The following is a 22,455-nucleotide window of genomic DNA, read 5'->3' as shown; positions in this document are numbered from 1 at the left end:
AAAGCTGAAGTCTCGTCAAAGCCAAAGAGAGAAAATGAGTCAGGAACAGAGTGCATTTAGAACTTTGTTGTGACCAGGAATGTTCTACAAACAGACTTTTGTATTGATGGGGGACAGAACCCGATTGTGGGTCAGAACAGCAGAGAAGACTATTCAAAGTGGTTCCAGATACGGATTTGAGTGAGCTAGAGTGTCAGTAAATTCATCCATTTATTTTCTCATTCATTCAGAGCCAGGCATTATACACACACTAGGTGCAGAATAAATACCACAGTGATGAAGGCGGTCACAGTCCACAGAGAGCCATTTAGCGGCCGGCAGACCCCTGGCAGGGCAGCCGTACCTGGTGGGTCCTAGCACTGTGTCAATATCCTTGTAGCGCATGTGGACCTAGAAGGCGTGGGTGCTGCAAACACTCTGTTATGGGCCGAATCGTGTCTACTCCCAGATTCATCTGTTGAAGCCCTTACCACCTAGAACCTCAGAATGTGATCTTATTTGGAGACAGAGTCTTGATAGAGTTAATGAGGTTAAGATGAGGTCGTGTGTGTGTGTGTGCGCGCGCGCACGTATGCGCTCAATCACATCTTTGCAGCCCCATGGACTGTAGCCCACCAGGCTCCTCTGTCTGTGAGTTTTCCCAGGCGAGAATACTGGAGCAGGTTGCCATTTCCTTCTCCAGGGGATCTTCCCCTCCCAGGGATCAGACCCCTGTCTCTGTGTCTCCTACAGTGGCAGGAGGGCTCTTGACACTGGTGCCACTTGGGAAGCCCTAACAGTCACTAGGGTGGACCCTGATGCAGCCTGCTTGGTGTCCGTGTAAGGAGAGGACACGAGGACACAGATGTTCATGGGGACGCACAGAGAAGACAGTCGTCTGCAAGATGGAGAGTGAGGCCTCAGGAGAACCCGGCCCTGCAACGCCTTTGTCTTGGGCTTCCAGCCTCCAGCATTGTAAGGGAGTAGGTTTCGTTATGTAAATCCCTTCACCTCTCCCCTCTCCGCACTGGTAGCCTCTGGTTTGTTCCCTGCATCTTGAGTCTCCTCCTCTTTTGTTTGATTCACTGGTTTGTTGTATTTTTTTTGGATCCCACAGGTAAGTGATATCATGCAGTGTTTGTCTCTCCGTCTGACATATTTCACTTAGCGTAACGCCCTCCAAGTCCATTCTTGTTGGCTGCAAATGGCAGAGCTTCGTTCTTTTCACGGCTGAGTGGTGTTCCCCTGCGGATGTGTGTTAACCACACCACCCTTACCCAGCCACGTGCTGACGGGCACGTAGGTCGCCTCCACGTCCCGGCAGTTAGATAGTGCTACTCCGAACATGGGGGCGCCTGTATCTTTTCAAATCAGTGTTTTCGTGTTTTCCAGATACATTTTCAGGAGTGGAATTGCAGGGTCGTAGGGTAGTTCTGTCTTCCGTGTTTTGAGGACCCTCCGTACTGTTTTCCATAGTAGCTGCACCAATTTACATTCCCACCAACTGTGCACAAAGCTTCCCTTTTCCTCACACCCTTGCTTTTCTTTATTTTAAGACACCAGGTGCGTGTGTGCGCCCTTGTTGGGAGCCCTCCCTTAGCTGTTCTTACACAGACATACACGGCGCGTCCTGGGCTGCCCTTTTTTCTGTTTGGCTCCTTCACGCCTTTAAAACTCAGCACCCACGGTCACCTCTGGGGTGGTCTGAGGGCCCGTCACGCTTTCTCTCTCCCACTGCACGTCACCCGTGCTCCTGTCCAGCCTGCAGCCTCCGCTGCCTGGTGAGCAGGTGACCTAAAGGATGGACGGGTCATTGCCAGTCATTCAAAATGGTTGAAGTTCGGGGGGTACATTTTTTATTGTGGTAAAATACATATAACAAAATTTGAGATTTTAACCATTTTTACGTGCACAAATTCAGTGACATTAGTTAGAGTCACATCGTTGTACAACCGTCACCAGCATCTATTTCCAAAATGTTTTCATCACACCAGACAAAACAGTCCCCTTTAGCCAATAACTCCCAATTCCCCCCCACCCCAGCCCCATGTCCTGGTGATCTCTAATCTGCTTTCTGCCTCTGTGAACTTGCTTATTCTAGACATTCCGTCCTCTTCTGTCTAGGGGATTATTCAGGGACGAATACTGGAGTGGGTTGCCATTTCCTCCTCCAGAGGATCTTCCCAACCCAAAGATCAAGCCCGAGTCTCCTGCATTGCAGGTGCCTTCTGTACCATCTGAGCCACCAGGGAAGCCCTTCATATAAGTGGGATCATACAGTATTTGCTTTTTGTAACTGCTGATTTCACTTGGCATAGCGTTTCCAAGTCCCGTCCGTGTTGTAGCGTGTGTCACAACTTCGTGTCTTTTTCACCTGAGTAGTAGTCCGTTTGTGGAAAGACCGCGTTTTCTCTCTTCATTCCCCGTCTCTTAGCTTTCGGCTGTTGTGACTAAGGCTCCTATGACATGAGTGCACAGGTACCCTTTAGACATCCCTGTCTTCAGATATCTGTGGTGTATACCCTGGAGATTGAGGAGGAGGGGGTGACAGAGGATGAGATGGTTGGATGGCATCACCGACTCAATGGACGTGAGTCAGAGCAAACTCTGGGAGATGGTGAAGAACAGGGGAGTCTGGAGCGCTGCAGTCTCTGGGGTCACAAAGAGTCAGACGTGACTTAGCGACTGAACAGCAGCCACCACCTTAGGGGTGGAATGGTAATTGATAATTTTGTGTTCACCTTCTTGAGAAACTGTCACACTGTGTTCCACAGAGGCTGTGCCAGTTTATTAATACTTTCCTACCAGCCGTGCACAAGGTTCAGTTCCTCCACGTCCTTGCCAGCACTTGTCATTTTCAATTTTGTTGATCTTACCCCTCCTGGTGTATGAGATGAAGGGCTGGCTCATTGTGGTTTTGATTTACAGTTCCCTAATGACTAATGATGTCGAACATTTTTTCATGTGCTTAGTGGCCATCTGTATATTTTCTTTGGACAAATGTCTACTCAAGTCCTTTGACCATTTTTATCATTCTGTTATTACACAAAATGGTTGAAACTTTTTTTAAAAAATTGTGCTCCTTAAAAGGATGACCCCTCCTAATGCTCAGCTTTCTAGGAATGTTATTCTCCAGGGGTTCTGGACTGACAAGGTTATTTCAGTCATCTCCTCCCTCTCCCACTCTCTTGGCTCACCGCCCCCTCATCTTTTCTAGAGTTCATCTTTCAGATTAAACGTCACACGGTACTTGAATAAAGAATCAGGCTGCAGAATTTCACTTTGGGAAGCTGCCACAACTCAAATGCACCAATATCCTTTTCAAATATGTTAAAAAGATGAGAGAACTAGATTGTCCATTGTGTTATTTGAATGCTCTTTGACAGTGACATGTGATGGATTTGTGCTCCACGAAGTATTTGCCAGTGCGTTTTGGTGGGGGCTGGAAGCAGGGTTTTGAATGTGCAGAGGCGAAATGTCTTTGTGGATAGATCTGAGTGTTTTCGCCGAATGGTTCTGTTGGTTGTTTAATCTCAGTCTCACTCTCTGAACTCTCAGTGGAAAGAGAACCAGGTCGGGGGGAGACTGCAACCCTCAGGGACAGGTACCATGGAAGTGCGTCTTCAGGGTCTTGGACCTGAGCCCTGGGCTCCGAGGCACCGCTCACTTCGGGCAACCAGCAGCTGTGAGCCAGGGAATTTGTCTCTTTTATGGAATTTGGAATGAGGAACTTCAAGAGAATTTTAAAAGCTATTCTGAGTTAAATTGGGGGATGGGAGGTGGGGGAAATGTCGTTTTGCTGTGACTTCTGAATATATAGCACTGAACTTGATCAAAACTATTTTTCTTTTTTTTAAGTCCATTAAGAAAAAGTCTGTTATAAGCTTTAGGTCCAGAAACAGTTCAATTTATCCTTTTTGTTTCTTTATCCAAGCCAAATATTTTCTAATCTTTCGTATTTTGCCTCATTCCACAAAGGATTTTTGGTACCTTGTAACACTGGATTTTCTGGAATCATTAAAATGTACATACTTTTTTTTTTCTTTCTTGTTTTTCCTGCTACTGCTTTTCTCCCCTAAAAAAAAAAAAAAAGCTTTCTGGAAGTATCATTGACATACAGTAATCTAAACATACTTAAATGAGCAATTTGATAAGTTTTGACATATGCGTGTATCCAGGAAATCATAACCACAATCAAGATAATGAAGATAGCCATCAAGCCCTGGAGTTTCTTTGCAGCCCTCCATCATCGTTCTGCCTCACCCACCTCTTCAACCACTGATATTCTGTCGTTATAGATTGGTTTGCATCTTGTGTGGTTTGATATAAATGGAATCATACTGCATGTACTCTATTTTCTGGTTTTTTTACTCAGCATAATTGTTTTGACATTCCTCTGTGTTGTTGCTTGTTAATGAATTTTATTAGTTACTTGTTAATGTACTTTATTAGTTACATGTTAGTATACTTTTATTCCCGACTAGTATATCCGTTGTATGGACATACCGCAGTTTGTTTAGGTATTCATTTGTTGGTGGACGTTTGGGCTGTTTCCAGTCTTTGTATGAGCCCATGTTTTTGTTTTCTCTTGGGTGAATACCTGAGAGTGGATGGTTGGATCAAGCAGCAGAAGCGAGTTTTGCCTTCAGTCTTTCCCATCTTCAGGGTCTTTCCCAGTGAGTCAACTCTTTGCATCAGGTGGCCAGAGTATTGGAGCTTCAGCCTCAGCCACAGTCCTTCCAGTCCCTTCCAGGGTTGTTTTCCTTTAGGACTGACTGGTTTCATCTCCTCAGGGACTTGAGCTATGTAGATATTAGGACACTTGAAGTTTCCTTATGACTCTTCTGATGCTTCATTCTCGCTCATCTTTTCTCTATCTCTTCCTCCCTCTTTTGAGTCTGTTTTTTCCTCTGAATTCCATCTTGGGTAGTTTCTATTGCTGTTTCTTCACATCCATTCATCCTTTCAGTTACTCTCATCTAGTGTGATATGGTTTTCATCTCTAGAAGTTTTCCTTATTTTATATATTAATATATGTCTTCCATGCATCTTCCTAACACATTCATTTCTTTCTTGTAGCTTCTGGAACGTAGGCAATGCAGTTACGATAGCTTTAATTTCCTTGCCTCGTAATTCTATCTTTTCTGGGTTAGTTCTGTCAGTTGGTTCTTTTCCTTCTTATGGGTCATATTTTCCTGCTTCTTTGAATGCCTGGTGGTTTTTTATTTGATGCCAGACATGAATTTTACCTTGTTGAGAGATGGATATTTTATATTCCCATAAATTTTTTGAGCCTTGTTCTGGGATGTGGTTAAGTTACTTGGAAACAGTTTGATTCTTTCAAGTCTTGCCCTTCAGCTTCATTAGGGGGAAGCAGAGTAGCATTTAGTCTAGGGTAAAATCCTCTGTGTTCTCTACCCAGTACCCTGTGGATTTTGTGGTTTTCCACCCTAGCTCAGCCTGACAGGAACTGTTAGCGGCCCTGTGTGAGCTCTGGAGTGGCTGTCTTTATTCTTATTGGGTGGCTCCTGCCCAAGACCCGGGTAATCTCCTCACATATTAGTGCTGACGGCTTCTCAGCCAAAGACTTGCAGGCATTCTCTGCACATCCCTGGAGTGTCCTCTCTTTGTGGGTCTCTCCACTTTGGTATTCTGCCCTCTGAACTCTCATCATCTTGGCTTTTCTGGACTTCCAGCACTGTCTCCCCCACCAAAGGAGACCCCCCAGGCTCCACCTGGCCCCCGCTGGTATCGCTTCCTGGGAACTCTTCTGGCTGTGCCCTGGGGCAGTCATAGGGCTCACCTCTTTGCTTGTCCTCTCTGAGCAGTCACTGCCCTCACTGTCTGATGTCATGTCTTGACAAACCACAGTATAATAAATCTCGTCTGTTCTTTTTAGCTGTTTTAGGTGGGATGGCAAATCCGGTCCCTGTTGCTCCATCTTGGCTCGAAGCAGAAGTTGATGACACCTTGAAAAAAAAAATGTAGTTACACAATGTCAATAAAAAAGGGGGAAGAAAAAATTTTACAGTAATGGTAATTACAGAAAAGAATGTGGTTGGGAGAGGTTAGAGTTCAAACATCCTTTTAGAGTCTAACCTTAGAGTGTTGTAGCTCCACTTTTTTGATAGGAACCTAAAAGGTAATCTGTACAATGAGAACCTAGGTATTTTCCCTTGTAAGGTCATCCATGAACCAGGCATGTCTGGCTTATCATCCTGAAGACAGAGCACTGGTTTCCAGGATGTTTTAAAAAGTTGTATCTTGAAGAACCAGTGGTCTGGCTTTAGCCCCCGTGGTGTATTTCAGGCCATTTAAATGTGCTTTTCTGACCTTCATCTCAATTAATAAAAGCATAGGCTTTCGTGCAGGGGAATATTATCTAAAACTAATCAAAACAGTTCACTTTAGAAGACAGTCAGTGTTATGGGTAATGTACCTGTAGAGAACTTTAAATCAAAACATTTTTATACTAATGGGAATTAATAGAAAAAATAACGAGAATAGCTTTCATTTTATTTCTTTTACTGAAAGGTTTTAAATCCATTGTATCAAATAAAGACTTGTTAAAGCTACCTTTTTAGATATTTTTTGTTAAGTCCTTTTAGGAAGTGAGGACCTCGTATGGAGTGGTGTACAACAAATAAAATGAGTGCATGCTGCACTCGCCTCCACGTGAAATAGAAATGTAGGCTCTGCTTTTAGATCTCTATCAAGTCCCACTCTTGTGCTTGTTATTCTGTCTGCTCTCCCCTTCCCCACCTCCAAAATTTTAATCTTGCCTTTTATGGTAAGGATTTGGGGATCCTGCATGACTTGCTAGGAGCTTTGTTACAAAGCTTTCGTCTTTTTTCTTCTCCCTCCTCTTGGCTTCTCTTTCCTCCCCTCCTCTCCTCTCCCACCCCCCCTCCCCTCCCCTCTCTTCTCCCCACTCCCCTCTCTTCCCCCTGCTCCTCTCTTCCCTCCCCTCCCCTCTCTTCCCTCTCCTCCCCTCTCTTCCCTCTCCTCCCCTCTCTTCCCCCTCCTCCCCTTGCCCCACTCCCTCATTCCAGCTGTCCCAAAGACTGGACATGCCATTCCTGCCTTAGTGTGGTGCTTCTGAACTTCAGAGCAAAGCTCAAGTTTTAGGGCCAATCACTTCACACATTGTTGGGAGCATCTCTTGTTTGTTTTAAAACTGTACAGTGGGGATGTCTCTTACCGGAAACCTCACTTTTCCCCATGTGATAAGAATTCCTTTATGACCACACTAGAGTCAAAGATCTTAGAATTACTATATTAATTTCTTGATTTTAATGTCATTGCTTGCTTATGCTCTTGGGGGCACTGAGGTTTAGTAATCCTGGTCCTTAGTCCTGGGAGACTTCAAGATGTTTGCTCAAAGGATGTGTTGAAAATACTTTTCCTCCCTTGTAGAATTCACCCCCTGCAGGTTTGTGTTGCTTTTACATGAACTGTGCTCATTAAAGTCATGTTCTCTGAAGTGAAAATCAGGCTTGACATGTACTAGGCTGTCAAAGATATTTATTAAATCTGGAAAATTCAAGGTTAAAAAAAAACGTAAAATGGATGGAAAAGGTATTAACCATTTTACGATATCTAGGTCTTTAAATTTCTAACAGAAACAAGACAGAATTTCTTCTGCAAAGTTAAGGGTGTGTGTGCATGCAGGTGTGTGTCTACGTGTGTGTGTGTGTGCGCATGTGGAAGTGTGTATAGTATTAGAAATGAACATTAAAGTGTTAAGTGTTAAATAAGCATTCTAAGGGTTTCAAGAAATCTCAGGGCTCTGTGGGAAGTCTTTGCTGGCTTGGTAACTATCGTTAGGCAAAATGAAATTAGAGCATATTTCAAGATAAAGTAATCAACACATTTCCTAAATACACAACCAGAGAATTTCAAGGCTGGTCTTTCCATAAGTGACTGTTCTTACTCTTTCCCTTCTGTTTCATCTGTCATGCATTAATTGAAACCCAGCAGCTCCCCCGGAACCCTACTCTGCGCTCCACCTGTGTTTTGCTCTAGGTTTGTCTAGTCCCTGTGTTACATCTCCAGCCGGCTTTTTGCCCAGTGCGTGATGGAGATGGGGTGGGGACAGTTTAATTGCTCTCTGATCTGTGTCCGTTTTTCTGGGATAGTTATTTGTTGACCAGTCTCTGTTCTGCTAGGTAGGGAGCCCTAAGGTTAGGAAGGTCACAGTGTCTGGCCCAGAAGATGCTTAGTAACATCTTGTTGAATTTAATGGGAGGTTTGTTAGCTTTAAGCTCTGTGTCATCTAAATTCAAATGAGGCACGTATCGCTTCTTAGGGTGATCTTATGTGTTTTTTCAGGTGTCCAGCATCACTGTTTCACAACGCAAGACTCATAAAAGATCTTGATACGATTTCCTTCCAGATTCAAGAGACTCTGCTGAAGCTCCTTTAATCAGTCACAATGGCAGCGACTGATTTATATATATAGTATTTTATATCAGTCAGGGGCTATAGAATTCTTTTACAATCAAGTATACAAACATGAGCTCAACGTCATTTGAAACAGGTTTACTAATGGGATAGGGTCAGCTCTTGTCATTTTCTATGATATGATGAATTTCAGAGCCAGAGCTCAAGTGGCAGGTCCAGCCCCGGAATGAACAAGACTCAGTTCCTGACCTACCCAGATGATCAAAGGGGAAGCCAGAGTCTTAGAAGTGAAATAAAGCTGGAACCCTTCAGCCAGGGGTGGTGTCCAGGGCCGCAGATCTGACAGAAGGGCTGAAATCCAGACCTGAGAGTAACGGAGCACATGCTGCGTGTCTGCACTGCCTGGTCCCGTATTTCTTTTGTTAGTGAATGCTGTCGTGGTATAACTTTTCCGCAAGCAGTGCATGATACAGAAAGCCAGCTTTTACGTGAGATGTCTACCTGCAGATTATTGAGACATCGTTAGTCCTTACTGCTTTTGTGATTGGTTCCTAAAATACTAGAACCCTATAAGACTTTTTCTAAATAGCATTTGTCTAGTATTTTGGAAAGGTAAAATGATGCAAAAATTATATGTTTATTTTATGCTTAGTACCACACACGTCCTACTGGAATGAGTACTTGTCAATTGGAGGGACTCCAGAGTCCCGTGTAAAGGCTCGCCCTTGCCTTGCTGCGTTCACTGCATGACTTAGATGACGTGGGTGAGAAGCCTAACTTCTTCAATCTCATCTCTGAAACAGGCATGACACCCAGATGGAGCCAGTTGTATGAGGACTTCCCTGGTAATCCAGTGGTTAAGACTCGAGTCTTCTAATGCAGGGGACATGGGTTTGATCCCTGGTATGGGAACTAAGATTCCACATGCAGCAGGGCCTGGCCAAAAAAAAAAAAGGAAAAGAAGAAGTCGTGTGGGTTGGAGATAATGCACCATAAGACCCAGGGTTTGGCACATGGTGGGTGGGAAGTGAAGGTAGCTATTACTGTTTGGTGCTATCCTTAATGTTTTAAATAATTAAGGAAAAGAGAGGCCACCTCAAAATAAAGGCGACAGATTCTCAGTTCACCTTCTAAATTGAATAGCCCCACGTTGACCGCCTGGAACATCATTCAGATAACAGCAGCACCTTCATATCACCAGGATATTTAGAGTCAAGAGTCTGTTTTTATCTCTAGGTAATGAGATAATTATATGAATGAAGAAAAAAGTGTACTTTCCTTGCCTTTTTAATAAAATAAAACACATAAGTTACCTGAAGATCTTTTTGTGCCACTTTTTACTGTAAACAGTAATTAAGCTCGAAAGTCATAGCCACAAATAGCAGCATGAAGACCAGGTAAACGGCACAGCTCAAGGTCACCTTTTTACCTACGGAACCAGGCGTGCTATAGGACCTACCAGGCCTATTGACGTCACTTGAAACTCAGAAAGAAGCTGGCGTTTGGCTAGGTTCTCGTAAGAAGCAAGTCCAGATGGAGCCCTGGATGGAATGCTTGGTACGTGTTTTGGCCACTAGTCAGGTGCTGTCAAGGCTTCCCTGGTGGCTCAGATGGTAAAGAACCTGCCTGCCAATGCAGAAGACTTGAGAGACGCAGGTTTGATCCTTGGGTTGGGAAGATCCCATGGAGTAGGACATGGCAACCCACTCCAGTATTCTTGCCTGGAGAATCCCATGGACAGAGGAGCCTGGCGGGCTACAGTCCATGGGGTTGCAAAGAGTCAAACACGACTGAGTGACTAACACTTTCCCATGACAGCACCTGCATGCACGCTAAGTCGCTTCACTGTGTCCGACTCTTTGCAACCCTATGGACAGTAGCCCACCAGGCTCCTCTGTCCATGGAATTCCCCAGGCAAGAATACCGAAGTGGGTTGCCATTTCCTTCTCCAGGGGATGTTCCTGACCCAGGGATCAAACCTGGGTCTCCTGCATTGTAGGCAGATTCTTTACCATCTGAGCCAACAGGGAAGCCCTACTGTCATGGCAGAGGACTGTTATGAAACTGTTCTTCATCTTCAGCTTATGTCACATTTCCTCAGCTTGATCAAGGTGCTGCAGAGCCAGAAATGGTACTTTTTACTTTAGTCTCCGCCTATCTCATGGGGCAGACACTGCACATACTTGCAGGATGTGTTCAATAACTTATTAAAGTTGATTTCACTGTTTTCAGTGTTAGCTGTTTGCTGTGATAAACAATATTAGCAGCAATGAACTATAGAAATCCTAGACTACCTACGGAATTTGGGATGGACCTGTACACACTGCTGTATTTTAAATGGATAGCCATCAAGGACCTACTGTGTAGCGCATGGAACTCTGCTCAGTGTTATGTGGCAGCCTGGATGGGAGGGGAGTCTGGGGGAGAATGGATGCGTGTATATGTATGACTGAGTTCCTTTGCTGTTTACCTGAAACTATCACAACGCTGTTAATCGGCTATCCCCCGATACAAAATAAAAAGTTAAAAACCATAAAGCGATATGAACAAGTAAGAAAATACTAAACTACCATTTGTGTTGAGCACCCATTGCCATCATCCTATTTGATGTTTCGTATACATTAACCTCTGACCTCACAAGAACTTCAGAAGACAGGTTATGGTGTTATTCCTGGAGGGGTCAAGTCGTTGGCCAAGCTCACACGGTTCGTAAGTGCCAGATCCAGGAGCTGAGCCCTGCTGAGTTTGACTCCCAGGTCAGTGTCCTCTCAGAAGCCCCAGGACCCAGACAGTCCAGTGCAGGTAACCCTGATCATTATCTTTTCCAAGAACCAGTCTTCTGAAATGTGTTCAGACCTTGACAGAATGCCAGGAGGCTGGACTTGCAGCCCCAGGAAGGTCTGTGGCTGGCAGAGGATGCACAGTGTCTTCTAGAGCAGCTGGCCCGCTGAGACATCTGCCCTGAGGTGCTCGCCCCACTGTGGGGCCGGTCCTGCCTCACGTTAAATCCTGTCCACCCCCTCGCACACAGCATCATAGCCATCTGAGGGATCGTTACCGATACTGAGATAAAGGGACAGCCTGCCCGCCCTGTGTAAATAGATCCCCAGGTCTTCCTGAGGAAATGAGCAGTGCCACAGCCAGTTCTAGTTAAAAACTCAAGAGGTGATAATACAGACAGTATCATCTTTTCCCAGGCTTCCCCTAACACACCCCAAAGTGCAGTGATGCTTGAAAGAATGCGAAAACTTTGAAAACCGATCAAGCTGCCCTCTTGTTAACACCATCTTAATGACCTCTGTAGGTGAACTTTAGAGGCCTTCGAAAGAAAATTACTTAAATAAATAACCTGTGAAGGTTTCATGTGGGCCGGATTCCCAATCTCATGAGGTTTTCTTTGATGGAATTCAGATGCACTCGCCCATCCTGTGCTGTGCCATGCACAAAGGTTGGAAATGGTTTGTGTTGGTTAAACCGAGCTTGGGGTTTTGTAGCTCATTATGCTAATCAGCTTGGCCCCAGCTGAACTGGCAGGGTAACAACACTGGCCTTTTCTGTGCACAAGGTTAAGAACTCCAGGCAGCTGCCGCTGCTGCCAGAAGCCTGAGTCTGATCTCTAGGGTCACTCCCCTTGGGAGCAGAAGACGTTCCACGGCGGTGAAAGCAGCGGTGCCGGCAGCATCTGATAAGCACTGCAGTTATGTGGCCTGGGAGAGCTGCAGCCAGTCTCACAAGTGGAGGGCCTCTTCAGCAGACCAGACGTTTAAGCTTTTAATCACTTGTGTTTGAAGGCAGATACGGAGGTTCTTGGGCTTCCCTGGTGGCTCAGATGGTAAAGAATCCGCCTGCAGTGCCGGAGACCGGAGTTTGATCCCCAAGTTGGGAAGATCACCCGGAGACGGGAACATCTACCCACTCCAGTGTTCTGGCCTGAAGAGAGAGGAGCCTGGCGGGCTGAAGTCCATAGGGTCACACAGAGTTGGACACGACTGAAGCGACTTGGCATGCACGCATGTACAAACAGGCCACTGGAATGCTGTTTTGCATCATAAATGTTGATAATATAGAGCAGCAGATAGCTGCCTGACTTACATGCTGGATTATGTGATGTTGATTATGAGACATGAGGTTGAACGACAGAGGCTGACTGAGTCCCGTCCAGGGCTTGCTGGCCAGCACGTTCTGTGTGTTCAGGCCCCGCCGATGGATGTGGCACCCTGCTCAAAGCTGCTGTCCACTTGGACAACTCAACAAATATGATTCTATAAGCAGATTGGGGGCTTCCCTGATAGCTCAATTGGTAAAGAATCTGCCTGCAATGCAGGAGGCCCAGTTCAATTCCTGGGTCACGAAGATCCCCTGGAGAAGGGATAGGCTACCCACTTCAGTATTCTTGGGCTTCCCCTGTGGCTCAACTGGTTAAGAATCCGTCTGTAATGCGAGAGACCTGGGTTCAATCCCTGGGTTGGGAAGATCCCCTGGACAAGGGAAAGGCTACCCACTCCAGTATTCTGGCCTGGAGAATTCATTCCATGGACTGTATAGTCCATGGGATTGCAAAAGAGTTGGACACAACTGAGCGAATTTCACTTTCACTTTCCATAAGCAGATTATTTTATGGCTCAGAAAACATGTTATTAATCAAACGCTATTGTCTGATGAGCTTTTCAGTGCTATTTTATATCATGATATTCAGTCAGAAATGAAGAGACAGAGTTTGGAGACCTGCCCACCTCTAGCTTTTTTCATTTGGGCATTTCCCCACTCTCTACAGTGTTCACAGTTTTCAGACTTCGTTTTTTTATTTTTTAGGGACAAAAAGACTGCAGGTTTTTCCACGTGTGTCCTCACCCACCTGTGAGTTTACCGCTTAGCCCAGGGCTAAAAATCATGAAAAGGGGAGTTGTTTTTTTTTTTTTTTTTTTATAGTTCCCCATCTTCCCTCCACCAAGCGAGTGCAAACTCCCACTGTAGTCTCTGTGCTTGTGTCCGCGCTCCAGTACTTCTTCTGTTGTTTGTATGGTTTGCAGGCTTAACAATGCCTTTCTGCAGGGTATCCAAGAGAAGTCATCATACCCAGAAGCAGAAGAGATTGATGATGCTTGCATGTTAGTTAGGAGACATAAACAGTAAGCAAACAAGCAAGGTGATTATATAATTAGTTCATGGTGATGCTATGAAAGAAAGAAAGAAGATGGATGTGACTTCCTTGGTGGTCCGGTGATACAGACTGCACACTTCCGCTGCAGGTTTGATCCCTGATCGGGGACCTAGCATCTGCAAACTGCATGCATGTGTGCTAAGTCATTTCATTCGAATCCCATTCTTTGTGACCCTCTGGACTGAAGCTCACCAGGCTCCTCTGTACATAAAGTGAAAGTGAAAGTCGATCAGTCGTGTCTGACTCTTTGCAGCCCCCGTGGACTATGCTGCTGCTAAGTCGCTCAGTCGTGTCCGACTCTTAGCGACCCCCTGGACTGCAGCTTACCAGGCTCCTCCGTCCGTATGATTTTCCAGGCAAGAGTACTGGAGTGGGGTGCCATTGCCTTCTCCGTCCATGAAATTCTCCAGGCCAGAATACTGGAGTGGGTAGTCTTTCCCTTCTCCAGGGGATCTTCCCAACCCAGGGATCAAACCCAGGTCTTGGATTCTTTACCAGCTGAGTCACCAGGGCATGGCATGTCCAGAAAGAAAAGAAAAGAAACAAGGTGAGTGTGATTGAAAAGAACAACTTTAGGAAAGGTTATTAGCCAGATTCTCTGAAAAACTCCCATTTGAATTGAGACTGAAAGAACAGAACTTGGTCATGGAAATGCTTCAGGCAAAGGCAACAGCAGATACAAATCCTTAAAGTAAGAGAGAAAGGATAGTTTGACAGGAACTCAGAAAGAGAAGGGAAGAAGGGTGTAAGATGAGTTGGAGAGGCCAAGAGGACCATGGAGGGCCCTGATGAACCTTGCTAAGAAATTATGAGTTAGTGATTCTAGACAGAACTATGATGAGTTGTCAAGGCTGTATATTGTCACCCTGCTTATTTAATTTATATGCAGAGCATATCATGCAAAATGCTGGGCTTAGTGAAGCACAAGCTGGAATTAAGATAGGTGGGAGAAATATCAGTAACCTCCAATATGCAGATGACACCACCCTTATGGCAGAAAGTGAAGAGCCTCTTGATGAAAGTGAAAGAGGAGAGTGAAAAAGCTGGCTTAAAACTCAACGATCCAAAAGTTAAGATCATGGCATCCAGTCCCATCACTTCATGGCAAATAGATGGGGAAACAGTGGAAACACTGACAGACTTTATTTTCTTGGGCTCCAAAATCACTGCAGATGGTGACTGCAGCCATAAAATTAAAAGTTGCTTGCTCCTTGGAAGAAAAGCTATGACCAATCTAGACAGCATGTTAAAAAGCAGAGATATTACTTTGCCGACAAATGTCCCATCTGGTCAAAGCTATGGTTTTTCTAGTGGTTATGTATGGATGTGAGAGCTGGACTGTAAAGAAAGCTGAGCACTGAAGAATTGATGCTTTTAAACTGTGGTGTTGGAGAAGACTCTTGAGAGTCCCTTAGACTGCAAGGAGATCCAACCAGTCCATCGTGAAGGAAATCAGTCCTGAATATTCATTGGAAGGACTGATGCTGAAGCTGAAGCTCCAATACTTTGACCACCTGATGTGGACAGCCGATCATTGGAAAAGACCCTGATGCTGGGAAAGATTGAAGGCAGGAGGAGAAGGGGGCGACAGAGGATGAGATGGTTGGATGGCATCACCAACTCTGTAGACATGAGTTTGAGCAAGCTCCAGAAGTTGGTGATGGACAGGCAAGCCTGTGCAGTCCATGAGGTCACAGAGAGTCAGACATGACTGAGCGACTGAACTGAACTATTGCTTTGTCAGGTTTGTTGTTGTTTAGTTGCTAAGTTGTATTGTCTGACTTTTTGTGACCCCACGGACTGCAGCCTGCCAGGCTCCTCTGTCCATGGGATTTCCCAAGCAAGAATACTGGAGTGAGTTTTCATTTCCCTCTCCAGGGGATCTTCCCAAACCAGGGTTCAAACCTGCATTTCCTGGCAGGCAGATTCTTTACCACTGAGTCACCTGGGAAGCCTCTTTGTCAGATGAGCCGATCCTTTAAAGTCTTGACTGGTGGGTAGTCATCGCACGGACCTGTCAGTAGCATCGTTGGAACAAAAGCCAGAGACTGGGCAGCAGATTTCTACCACCTGTGGGAAGTTGTACTAGACATATGCTAATATCCACTCTACTTCTAGAGTTCTCTAATATCATGCAAAGAAAATGGCCCAGCTCTAGAAAAATATCATGGCAATTAAAACCACAGTTTAAAAAAACGAAAAGCACAGATCTAGAGAATGAAAAGACAGTAGCAGAATGAAGCACTGTAGTTCCTTGTAAGAAAAGATTTCACACAAGTCTGCCGTGGTCTCTGGTGGGGGTGGCTTAGTCGCTCAGTCGTGTCTGACTCTTTGTGACCCCACGGACTGTAGCCCACCAGGCTCCTCTGTCCATGGGATTTCCCAGGCAAGAATACTGGAGTGGGTTGCCATTTCCTCCTCCACGGGATCTTCCTGACCCAGGGATTGAACCCAGGTCTCCTTCACTCCGGTGGGTCTCCTGCACTGCAGGCAGATTCTTTACTGACTGAGCCACCGGGGAAGCCATGGTCTCTAGTTTTTAACTATTATTGTGTGATGGCAACGTGCTGGTGTGTGTCTCTGGTCTGAGTTCTCTGGGCAGCAGTTGAGACTCACTTGTTCCTTGTTTCTTCCGTCTAGATGACAGCGCTTCTGCTGCCAGCAGCATGGAGGTGACAGACCGCATCGCCTCCCTAGAGCAGCGAGTCCAGCTGCAGGAGGACGACATCCAGCTGCTCAAGTCGGCTCTGGCCGATGTGGTTCGGAGGCTGAGCGTCACCGAGGAGCAGCAGGCCGTGCTCAGCAGGAAAGGGCCTACCAAAGGTGGGCGCTGGAGACGCACGGGGGCGGCTGTGGGCTCGGCAGCGGTGCATTTGGTTTCTTCTCATTTTAAGTGTTCTTTTCTAAAAAGCCGAAGCACAGTTAATTTACCGTGTTGTGTTGGTCCCACGTGTACAGCAGAGTACTTCAGTCATACATGCACACGCGTGCTAAAGGTGTACAGCAGAGTACTTCAGTCATACCCGTACACGCGTGCTAAAGGTGTACAGCAGAGTACTTCAGTCACACCCGTACACGCGTGCTAAAGGTGTACAGCAGAGTACTTCAGTCATACACGTACACGTGTGCTAAAGGTGTACAGCAGAGTACTTCAGTCATACCCGTACACGCGTGCTAAAGGTGTACAGCAGAGTACTTCAGTCATACATGTACACGCGTGCTAAAGGTGTACAGCAGAGTACTTCAGTCATACCCGTACACGCGTGCTAAAGGTGTACAGCAGAGTACTTCAGTCATACATGCACACGCGTGCTAAAGGTGTACAGCAGAGTACTTCAGTCATACATGCACACGCGTGCTAAAGGTGTACAGCAGAGTACTTCAGTCATACATGCACACGCGTGCTAAAGGTGTACAGCAGAGTACTTCAGCCATACATGCACACGCGTGCTAAAGGTGTACAGCGGAGTACTTCAGTCATACACGTACACGCGTGCTAAAGGTGTACAGTGGAGTACTTCAGTCATACATACACACGCGTGCTAAAGGTGTACAGCAGAGTACTTCAGTCATACACATACACGCGTGCTAAAGGTGTACAGTGGAGTACTTCAGTCATACATACACACGCGTGCTAAGTTGCTTCAGTTGCGCCTGACTCTCTGCGACCCCATGGACTGTAGCCCGCCAGGCTTCTCTGTCTATGGAATTTTCCAGGCACAGATACTGGAGCAGGTTGCTATTATTTCCCTCTCCAGGTGATCTTCCCGACCCAGGGATAGAACCTGGGTCTCCTGCCTTGGCAGGCAGATTCTTTACGGGTGTATCGCCTGGGAAGCCTTTATAGGTTGTCACAAAATACTGAGTATAGTTCTCTGACTGTATGTACAGCAGGTCCTTGTTGGTTATCTATTTTATATACAGATGAGATGGTTAGGTAGCATCACCAGCTCAACGGAAATGAATTTGAGCAAACTGCAGGAGATAGTGGAGGACAGAGGAGCCTGGTGTGCTGCAGTCCATGGGGTCACAAAGAGTCGGACACGACTTAGTGACTGAATGACAACAATAAGTTGTATATGTTAATCCCAACCGCCTAATTTATCCCTCTCCCTCCTTTCCCCTTTAGGAATCATAAGTTTGTTTTCTATGTCTATGCGTCTATTTCTGTTTTGTAAATAAGTTCATTTGTATTTGTTTTTGGATTCCACATACAAGTGATAGCCTGTGGTGTTTGTCTTTCTCCATCTGACTTACTTCGCTTAGTATGATCATCTCTAGGTTCATCCACGTTGCTGCAAGTGGCATGATTTCATTCTTTTTTATGACTGAGTAATACTCCATTGTATATAATGTGCCACATCTTCTTTATCCACTCCTCTGTTGATGAACATTTAGGTTGCTTCACTGTCTTGGCTATTGTACACAGTGCTGATCTGGACACTGGGGTGTGTGTATCTTTTTGAATTATGGTTTTCTCTGGACATATGCCCAGGGATGGGATTGTAGGATCACATGGTTGTTCATGGCAGATTCTTGCTCCAGGAGATACGTTGCTCTCTTAATATTGACAGAGAAACCAAGCTTAGAACAACAGTGAAGCAATCGCAGGATTGTTGAAATCATCCCACAAAGCATGACGGTATCTTTTGCCTGGACAGTGGTGAGTTGTAGCCGACATTGTAGCCGACGTTGGTGAGTTGTAGCCGACGTTGGTGAGTTGTAGCCGACGTTGGTGACATGTAGCCGACGTTGGTGACATGTAGCCGACGTTGGTGAGTTGTAGCTGACGTTGGTGAGTTGTAGCTGATATTGGTGACATGTAGCCGACGTTGGTGAGTTGTAGCCGACGTTGGTGAGTTGTAGCCGACTTTGGTGAGTTGTAGCCGATGTTGGTGAGTTGCAGTAGACATTAGTGACTAGTAGCTGACATTGGTGACTTGTTGCTGACGTTGGTGACTTGTCGCTGACGTTGGTGACTTGTCGCTGACGTTGGTGACTTGTTGCTGACGTTGGTGAGCTGTAGCCGACATTGGTGAATTGTAGCCCAGGTGTGCACAGTTGTAGGTGATCAGTAAATGCCAGTTGAATCAAGGAAGAAATGTCTGCAGTGGACCGGTAAACAGTTTTCTAAGACTCTGAGATAGAGCTTGTAAAACCAAAACCGAAACCACACACGATTCCTTGGCTCCTGTGGAGGCTGTGCCACCTGGGTACTCTCAGGGACTCGAATCTCTCTCTCTGCCCTCAGTTTACAATGTCGTCCAGTTCAGCACAGCAAACACTTTTGATCAGGGGCTGAGAGGAGGCAGGCCCCTCCCTGATATGCTTAGAACCCGAAGCTTATTACTAACTTCCCCTCCTTCTTTGCTCATAAGCTCCTAGTAAGGCAAAACCTTCTGTTGTTTTTTTTTTTTTTAATCCCTTTTTCTTTTTTCTAGTAGAACATTGCCTATGACAGAATTCTATACCTATAAATAGTGGATTTCTGGCACATTTAAATCACCATTTCATTCCCCAGTGGTGCCTGGGAACAAAATAGAAAGCAATATTTGTGTGTTAAGTAACTCTGTAGTGACCCTCTTCTTACAGTTGTAGAAATAAAATGCCTCGTAAAAGCTTCTCTCCTGCTAGTTAGAACCCTGGCATGTGATTTCAGCCAATATGCATTACTCATCTTTGGCCAGAACCGCTTTTCCTCATGGCTAACTCTTGAAAACGGAATTCATCTTGGCTGTCAAATTCCTTTGGTTAAGCCGTTTTAAGTCTGCAGCATGTAAATGTCCCTTTAAAATTACCTTTCTTATTTTGTTGGGATTTAGCAAATCATTTCACAGTTACCATCTTTTCCTTGGAGTCGGGAGAGGGTACTATCTTGATGTTGCATCTGTTCGTTTCTTCTCCAGCCCGGATACATTTTCACATGTCTGTGGAAAGCAATCTCTTTTCCCTGTCCTTCAGGGTAATTATCACCAGCTCCATGTGAGATACACATATTGGGAGATGCCTACATTGTGAATAATCCCTTTAAATAATCTTTTTCTCCTAAGTTACAAAGCGATTAGGTATTTTAAATAGAAACCAGGTTATTCCAGGTATTCTTGACCTATGCAGCTTTCCAAAAATAAATCTGATGACTACTGTATCCTAAAGGGTACGTTTGAAGTCGTTGCTTTGTATACAACTTCAGGCTTCTAAAACTTCTATTTTTAGAAAAGGAGGGGGGGAAAATAAAGGGGCCTGCCCAGGAGTTTTCTTTTCTTGATAAAGAGTAAAGTTTGAGTTTTGGAAACGTCTTTTTTTTTTTTTCATACTTAGATTGGATGTTTCTTTATAGCATTCTTTTCGAAAAAGAAAATAAACCAAAGCATGATAAAGTCACACCAAGAAATAGAAAAAAGGTCATAAGAGAGCTGGTGAGTGGCATGGCCTGAATGCAGGGGGCTGTGGTGTTCCTGCTTCCCAGTGGGAGAGGAGGGGAGAAGCAGAAGTGATCCCATCGGAAGCTCCAAGTTGCTGCTTCTCTTTCAGAGCTTGCCGTGTTGGCACTCCGTGTGCCCCCCTACCTGGAGCTGGCACTCCAGAGCTGTGGCTTAGTTAGGGGATACTTAGACAAGGCAGCTTTGAGACAAACCTCCTTTGGGTCTTCGAAGGCCACATTATTACTATCACATGCTGTTCTTTGGGTTTGCTGCCCTCATACAGACTGGGCACATGGTGTTCAGATTTTTTAAATACTAAACGATTTCCCCTGCAAGGTGAGTTGCCAGAAGCTTAGGGCTCAGTGTCTTGAGCTTCCGGTGCACAATGTTGAGCTGTTTGCCCAGTGACAGGGATGACAGGGCCGCAGAGAAACAGGCCGCCTGGTCAGACAGGGAGCCTTGGTGTGGCTCAGCTCAAAAGAAGGGCATGGTGAGAGCCGTGACCGTCCATCAGCCATTCTAAAATGTCAGACTGCAGTGTCCACTCACTGGCCTCAGTATTGCCAGGGAGACCGTGGATAAATACTCATCCTTTTCATGACAGTGTGTGTGTGTGTGTGTGTGTGTGCGTGCGTGCATGCGCTCAGTCATGTCTGACTCTTTGCGACCCCATGGACTGTAGTAGCCCGCCAGTCTCCTCTGTCCATGGACTTCTCCAGGCAAGAATACTGGAGTGGGTTTCCATTTCTTCCTCCAGGAGATCTTCCCGACTCAGGGATCGAACCCTGGTCTCTTGCATCTCCTGCATAGGCAGGCGGATTCTTTACCACTGAGTCACCTGAGAAGCCCTTTTCATGACAGTACTTCACTTACTTGAAGAAAGTGTATCCTGACGTCTAAGCTTTGACTTCCTTTATCATTCTTCATGTGACTTAATTCATACCCGAATGAGAACTGCAGTCTCGTGAAAGTAACTCACTAACGGATCAAGTTCAGGGCCTCCTGAGACAGAAAAGTTTGCAGCCAACCCTGGACAGACAGCTTACAGAGAGAGCTGCGTCTCAGGCTCTGCTTTGCCTTGGTGACCTTCCCTTATCCCCAGGACTGGTGTTTTGTGCTAATTTAACATCTCTTCTTAACCCTAGTCTCAGAATTGCTGTCCTCCTTTCTTTATGTCATTAAAATAAATAAATAAGACACAGGAAGCACTTGTTCCCATCATGCATCTCAACTGTAGGGAACCTCAGCTTTGTTCAGGTGGGGTTACCTTTCAGAGGGACTTCCCTGATGGTCCAGTGGTTAAGAATCCGCCTTCCAATGCAAGGGACATGGGTTCAAATCCTGGTCAGGGAACTAATACCCCACATACTACAGAGCAACTAAGACTGTACCTCATTACTGAGCTGGCACTTCAGAGCCCACGCACCACAACTAGATATCCGCACGCTGTAGCCAGGATCCCACAGGACATGAGGAGGATCCTAAATGCCGCAACTCAGACCCAATGCAGCCAAGTAGATAAATAAAACTTTCAGATAGGAAGATTTGTTGTTGTTGTGTATTTGCTAAGGTGTGTCTGACTCTTTGTGGCCCCATGGACGCCGGGCTTCCCTGTCCTTCACTATCTCCCAGAGCTTGTTCAGACTCATGTCCATCGAGTCGGTGATGCCATCCAACCATCTCATCCTCTGTCGCCCCTTCTCCTCCTGCCTTCAATCTTTCCCAGCATCAGGGTCTTTTCCAATGATCAGCTCTTTGCATCAGGTGACCAAAGTATTGGAGCTTCAGCTTCAACATCAGTCCTTCTGATGAATATTCAGGATTGATTTCCTTTAGGATTGATGGGTTTGGTCTCCTTGCTGTCCAAGGGACTGGGAAGATTTGGGATGTTTTAATTATGCTGAGCTTGGGTTATCATAAAGTGGGGAGAAGAAAAGCAAATAGTTTCTGGAGGCCAATATTCTTAAAATTCTTGCTAATATGAAAGTTTTTTCAATATTGTGGTTGGACTAGGGGGACAGAATGCAGTGAACAGACACCATTGTATTGCTATTCTGAGTGTAGATACAGAAAAATGCATGTGAATAAGGGAATTCCTTACAGAATTACAGGTATTGGAGAAAACTTGTATAGAAAATACAAAAGCAAAAGTAACCACTAGGGATATGACCAGAAAACTGTGGCACCTCATATGAGGGAAAGCTTTGTAATCTTCAAAGATGCTTCTGTTTTAGGTAACAGCATGGGAGATGTTTGTGTATTATATTAAAAGGCAGAATCAGGATATCAAACTGGATACGTTGTATTTTCCAACTAAACAGACAAAATCTATGCAAAGAAGAGTGAAGTGTACCAAGAGTTATCTTTTTTTTTTTTCCTGAGTGATGGGGTGATGATTTTTTTTCCTTTTTATACTTTTATACTAAATGTTCTTGGGTGTACATTCCTTGATAAGCAGAAGGAATTTATGCTTTAAAAATGACTCCTTTC

The 22,455-nt window shown here is 45.3% G+C and overlaps 1 protein-coding gene across 9 annotated transcripts in view; it reads left to right on the top strand.

The window, feature by feature from the left end:
• EML1 (EMAP like 1) overlaps positions 1–22,455 on the top strand; it is a 204,356-nt gene that overhangs the window by 101,114 nt on the left and 80,787 nt on the right. For all 9 annotated transcript variants that reach the window (XM_086362994.1, XM_086362992.1, XM_086362991.1 and 6 more), the window contains exon 2: positions 16,184–16,366. In XM_086362994.1, coding sequence (XP_086219120.1) covers positions 16,210–16,366 — 157 coding nt within the window. In that variant the 5' untranslated portion in view covers positions 16,184–16,209. The remainder of the gene's footprint in view (positions 1–16,183; positions 16,367–22,455) is intronic.

Source organism: Bos grunniens, chromosome 21, assembly GCF_055505025.1.
Source record: "Bos grunniens cultivar Pamir isolate PY7600 chromosome 21, Bosgru_T2T1.0, whole genome shotgun sequence".
Classification (NCBI taxonomy): Eukaryota; Metazoa; Chordata; class Mammalia; order Artiodactyla; family Bovidae; genus Bos; species Bos grunniens.
This window is presented reverse-complemented; position numbering and strand designations above follow the sequence as displayed.